The 221-nt window shown below is 38.5% G+C and overlaps 1 protein-coding gene across 1 annotated transcript in view; it reads right to left on the bottom strand.

Annotated features, from left to right (window-relative positions):
• The window catches only part of LOC119588708 (transformer-2 protein homolog alpha-like), a gene marked incomplete in the record, with an annotated part of 51250 nt that overhangs the window by 671 nt on the left and 50358 nt on the right, over positions 1 to 221 (bottom strand). Inside the window, 1 exon segment of the mRNA XM_037937345.1 lies at positions 1 to 218. Within this exon segment, the coding sequence (XP_037793273.1) occupies positions 202 to 218 (17 nt within the window).

Here is a 221-nt window from a genome sequence, read left to right as displayed (position 1 = left end):
GTGTTTTTCTTTCTTAGACCTTGTTATCTACAGCTTATCTTAAAATATTTTGATAACTAGCATGACAAATGAGACTGAGAATTTGTAACTGTATAACGGTCGAAACGTTCTCTGGAGCCAGCCGTCTGCACAGCACCGTCAAGTATGGAGCATCTACAACCTTTCTGTAGTAATCTTGCAGTTTTGTCTGGTGTACAATCATCAATACTTGTATCTTCCTG

This window comes from Penaeus monodon, chromosome 24 (genome assembly GCF_015228065.2).
Source record: "Penaeus monodon isolate SGIC_2016 chromosome 24, NSTDA_Pmon_1, whole genome shotgun sequence".
In the NCBI taxonomy this organism is placed as follows: Eukaryota; Metazoa; Arthropoda; class Malacostraca; order Decapoda; family Penaeidae; genus Penaeus; species Penaeus monodon.
Note: the sequence above shows the minus strand (reverse complement) of the source record. Positions and strands in the feature narration are given on the sequence as shown.